The sequence below is a fragment of the Oratosquilla oratoria genome, chromosome 31 (genome assembly GCF_046742065.1).
Source record: "Oratosquilla oratoria isolate Oo_2021 chromosome 31, ASM4674206v1, whole genome shotgun sequence".
NCBI lineage: Eukaryota > Metazoa > Arthropoda > Malacostraca > Stomatopoda > Squillidae > Oratosquilla > Oratosquilla oratoria.
Window position 1 is genome coordinate 33,392,663 of NC_134807.1, and position 5,000 is coordinate 33,397,662.

The 5,000-nt window shown below is 39.8% G+C and overlaps 1 protein-coding gene across 6 annotated transcripts in view; it reads left to right on the forward strand.

Annotated features, from left to right (window-relative positions):
* LOC143041508 (dual specificity calcium/calmodulin-dependent 3',5'-cyclic nucleotide phosphodiesterase 1A-like) overlaps positions 1–5,000 on the forward strand; it is a 629,075-nt gene that overhangs the window by 585,251 nt on the left and 38,824 nt on the right. For all 6 annotated transcript variants that reach the window (XM_076213460.1, XM_076213463.1, XM_076213461.1 and 3 more), the window contains one exon: positions 1,725–1,838. In XM_076213460.1, coding sequence (XP_076069575.1) covers positions 1,725–1,838 — 114 coding nt within the window. The remainder of the gene's footprint in view (positions 1–1,724; positions 1,839–5,000) is intronic.

Sequence of the window (5,000 nt, forward strand, 5' to 3'; positions counted from 1 at the left end):
ACAATAACAACAACAAACAACTTCTATCAAATTCCCTTCCCTCTGGTACCATAAGGATAATCTTGTCGAACCTCATTGTTTCTATTCCCGGTATGTTAGTGATCATAGCCAGCACAGAAGAAAAAAATGCGAACCCACTGCAGGATATGTACAGGTCCAGTGTGGACATGAGAAAACAGCCGACAGACAAAGTCCATAGACACGAACGACAACTAGTACAGAAACTTCCCACTTGATGGACATATTTTTTTCTCTTTTTCACTCACTTTTGCCTCTTTCCTCGATCAGTTTGGCGGTCAGCCAAGAGGTTCTTCTCCTCTCTACTAAAAAGATCCCCACTGAATCATTTGTTCTTCTTCTGGCATAAAACGCACTGATGGCGCAATCAGAAATGTGATGATCTCACATTCACTTAGTTGTGGGTTCGAATCCCGCATTCCTCTCCGATTCCCAGCTGCCCCCAATAGTTGAAGCGCATAATAGGGTAAAGGTGACGGCTTCGGCCTCAGCTACACAACACTGCAGTGGTTTGCTAAATGTCTTTTAATATGGTATTTTCTAATATATCATATTTAATCTACTATGTTATACAAAGTCTTTTCTTGTGTTATATATGTCTTTTAGTGAATATTTTTGTACTTTATGACTGTTTTGTTTTATCAATTAATTACAACGATAAATCAGGACATCATGAGACCTTTTGCTCCATAATAAAGTCTAATGAAAAACAAATTGGTGTTTGTCCAAGTGAATTCTGAAACTTTTAACTGTTTTGCATTCAGTCACTTCGGTTAGTAGCAACGCGGTCTCAACCTACTTTTAGATTGAATATACATCCTGACAACTTGAGGCCATTATTTCTCGTTCAGTTAGTATTTAGTGTGAAAATGTATTTGATTTTGATGTTATCTATTCCCTTTAGAATATTAAAGGTTTACATTAAGTCAACCCCCCCCCCATCCCGATTCTCCATTGTTTTTAGATAGAATAGATTCAAATTTTTTAGAGGGTTTCCGTATGTTTTGGTTCTTATATTTAGTATGGGTTTTGTGGCTTGCTGCTTTACTCTTTCCAACCTATCTACTGTATATATTTAATAAGATGTAAAAACTATATGGAAAAACAAGCTTATGATCTATATATTTGATAAATGATAGCTGAGCTTTTAAAGTCAAAATGTTGTGCTACCAATGCCAATATTCTAATGTATTTTTTCTGTGAGGCAGAAATACAATGCTTACATGCCTTAAGGTCGCTACTGATAATTACTTCAGTATCCTTTTCATTAACTACTGTATATATAATTATCCAAGTCTTTCCAGGTAATGTTTAGTCGTGCTTAGCAGTATTTTTACCAATGTGTGTAACTTTCCACTTAGGTTGAATTTTATTATCCATATTGGAAACTATTGCATTAGTGTGTCATTATCTCCTTAAATACTCATCTGAAGAAGGTAGATTTAAGTCTCTATTCAATGTCACTGACATATACTATGAATAGAAAAAGCCCTAGATCAAAACCCTGAGGTACTCCACTCATAACATGATACATTTTCTTTCCACGCGCTTGTGTGTGTAGGGGGGGTGTATATTTACTTAATTGCATTTACCTAATTGTAGTATACAGGGAAATTCCTATATTTCCAATTTCTTGGTAGCGGATAACTAATCTATATGCACATACATACACACATACATGTATAAGCATATTTTTCTTTTTTCAGACTACGTTCTCTGCTCCGTCGCCTTCGCTTGGGGGAGATTCCGGCAACGCTTCTGCAACACAATCTCCAGTATGCTGCAGACGTATTAGAAACTTGCCTGTGCGATGACACCAAGTGAGTTCATGTGCTTTTTTTTCCGAGTATGCAGATGCAAATATAACCCCTATATACTCATAAAACCCAGATCATTTTGTTTAATTGGTGGATAGTGTCTTAGTCTCCCATGACCACATTCAGGCTGGTGTCCGTCCCACATTTGAACACCATCGTATTGAACATATACACACAATATTGGGCTGTATGTGTAGCCTAGATTCTAATGCAAGGATGGGGAACCTCCGGCCCACGGAAGCATTTGGTCATGGCAATCGCAGCTCGACCCCAAATTTAATAAAATAGGGTCCTAGGAGTTTTATTTTTTATAACATTATAAACTTACGTGATAACAACTTCATAATGATAATAACTCCTAAACTTTACGTTAAGGGTAAATTAAATGTTTGGCAAACTAATAAACAAAAGAATAATCGGCCGTCTTTTGAATTAATCAAGAAGCCCAGGCTCAACTTAGAATTCATTCAATCTACGTCCTTGGATTTTTTTTATAACAGTATGAACTGACGTGGTAATAACTGTACCGTAATGATAATGCGTAAATTTCACGTTAAAGACAAGTGTCTGGCAAACTAACAAACAATAGAACAGTCGGCCGTCTTTGAGATTAATAATTTTGTAGGGCCCGCGAATGATGTTCTAAATATCCACATGCCGCTCTTCTTGAGCCTAATGCGCTGGTGACATATTCGGAAGCGCGCTTGATTGTGGGTTCGAATCCCGCATTCCATTCCGATTCCCAGCAGTGACTGTTACTTGCTTCAACAGCCAAAGCGCATAAGGTAAAGGTGACGGCTTCGGCCGCAGCTACACCCCTTCTAGTGTTAGGCTCCTCACATTCTTCTTCTCGAGCCTTTTGGAGATCAATTCAACACTAAACTGAATCGTCGGGCATCCTCTAAATACAATGATCTTTTTTATTGCGGCCCATTTGATAATTATATTGCCCATTAAGGTCTCTGAACCAACAATTGAGAACCAATGACCTAAATAATCTGAATTTAAATTTATTCAATGTGCGAAATTAAAGAAAAGCAATTAAAGATGGACTTTACACATTCATATATAAATGTACATGTAAGCTAGTACATGAAATTACGTACGCCAATATATCTACGCGCGTGTTCAAACACACACACACACACACACACACACACACACACACACACACACACACACACACACACACACACACACACACACACACACACACACACACACACACACACACACACAAAAACACACACACACACACACACACTCACACACACACACACACACACACATACACACACACACTACTGCAGAGAGAGACTCTCTTAACAAAGCAAAACAAAATGCTTTGTCGTCGCGAGATACTGTGAAGCCTTGCATCATGATTGGGAAGCAAGTACATAGTGTATTTCTATCTAGAATGAGGTTCACCAGCAACAGTACTGGATTTAGGAGAATAACTCTTGATATAAAGTGTAAACATCATCTATGGGGGTCCAGAGATCATAGATAACAAGAGCGAATCTCTCTTCTGCTCTTTTTTCTTTTTTCTAATTTATGACTCTTTTCCCTCTTTTTTTCAGTTTTCTTTTCATGTTGTTTTTTCCTTCATCTTGTCTTAATCTTCAATTTTCTTATTCTCGTCGATTTAGCTGGGTAAGGAACACGGAAGGTCCAACGGTTTTCATGATGTGAAGGTGGTGAGGGGGCCTACGACAGGAGGCGCTGAGTAGCTGCGGCCGAAGCTGTCACCTTTGCCTGATGCACTAGAATTGCTGGGGAAGGTAACACACAGACGCTGCTGGGAATCGGAGAGAAATGTGGGACTTGAACCCACAATCAAACGAATGCGAAACCATTACACTTCCGTTTGCGCCGCAAGTGCAAGGAATTTTGTGAAAAAAATATACATGAAAAATTATACATATAAATAATAGCCGGAAGAATCAAGCCCGCAGGAAATAAAGTGTTTCTTCCAGGACATTAGGCAAGATGAAAGACTTAGAATTCCTTTTGGATTAAGTGATTTTGTTAAACGCTGAACTGGAAGCTGAAATTGACGAACTTAAAGAGGAAAAAAAAACAAATTTAAGGAGAGAATGTAGCTAAGTTAGACTATAAACTAGAAGTCCAAGTCGGAAGAAATCAATATAAAAGAGTTGGTGAAAAAAGGGAATAAAACAATGTAGACTGAGAAAGACCATAGAACAACAAAAGGAAAAACAGAAGAATATAGAGAAAGATAGTCCTGAGTTATGTAGCGAAAGACAAAAAAAAAAATTATTGTTGCTTCAAGTTTCACTGACTAGAAACCCGCAGCCCCAAAGGGTCCGGCGACGGTCCTCGGACCCCTCTGGGAAGAAAATTTGGTCTGTTTTGTATCGACATGGGAATGTTTCCGTGTCGCCATCCCACTGCAGTAAGAGGTGGAGAGGAGAAGGCGCTCCTTGTTAGCTCTATGTAAAACGATGGCACAAATACAGATATAACTGATAGAGACTCTGGTCCCGGTCCGAAGATCGAATGCCAGCCGCCTGGGGCCGTACTTCCAGGTGGTAGCAAGGGGTGCTGACGGCTTTTCAAGATGGGCGTCAGGGAGTTGTTTCTCTTCGACGTCCATCTATGCAAGCCCGCCATCCGTGAAGGAGACATGAACCAATACATAGAGCAAATATTGATGCAAGATCATCTAGGTGAGGAGCCTACGCCAGGAGGCGCTGAGTAGCTGCGGCTCAAGACCTCAACTTTGTCCTATGCGCTTGGTCTGTTGGGGTAGGTCACAGTCGATTCTGGGGATCGGAGAGGAGAGCGGGATTCGAACCCACAACTAAGCGAAGGCGAGACCAGCATGCTTCTGACTACGCCACCAACTGCCCAAGACTCATGGATGAAAAACAAAAGGAAGAAGAAAGAAAAACATACAAGTAAAGAAAATCGGTGGAGAGTGTGTAAAGGGGCATTTAGACAGCCAAACGGTTTGACAAACCAGGTTTGTTAAACAAGTGTTTGAAGTGATGTTTGACCGTGTGAATAGGGTATTTGGTTGTCAAACACGTTCGACAAACGTGTTTGAACCAAATACCCTATTCACACGGTCAAACATCACTTCAAACATTTGTCTGACAAACCGGGTTTGTCAAACTGTTTGACCGTGTAAATAGCCCTTAA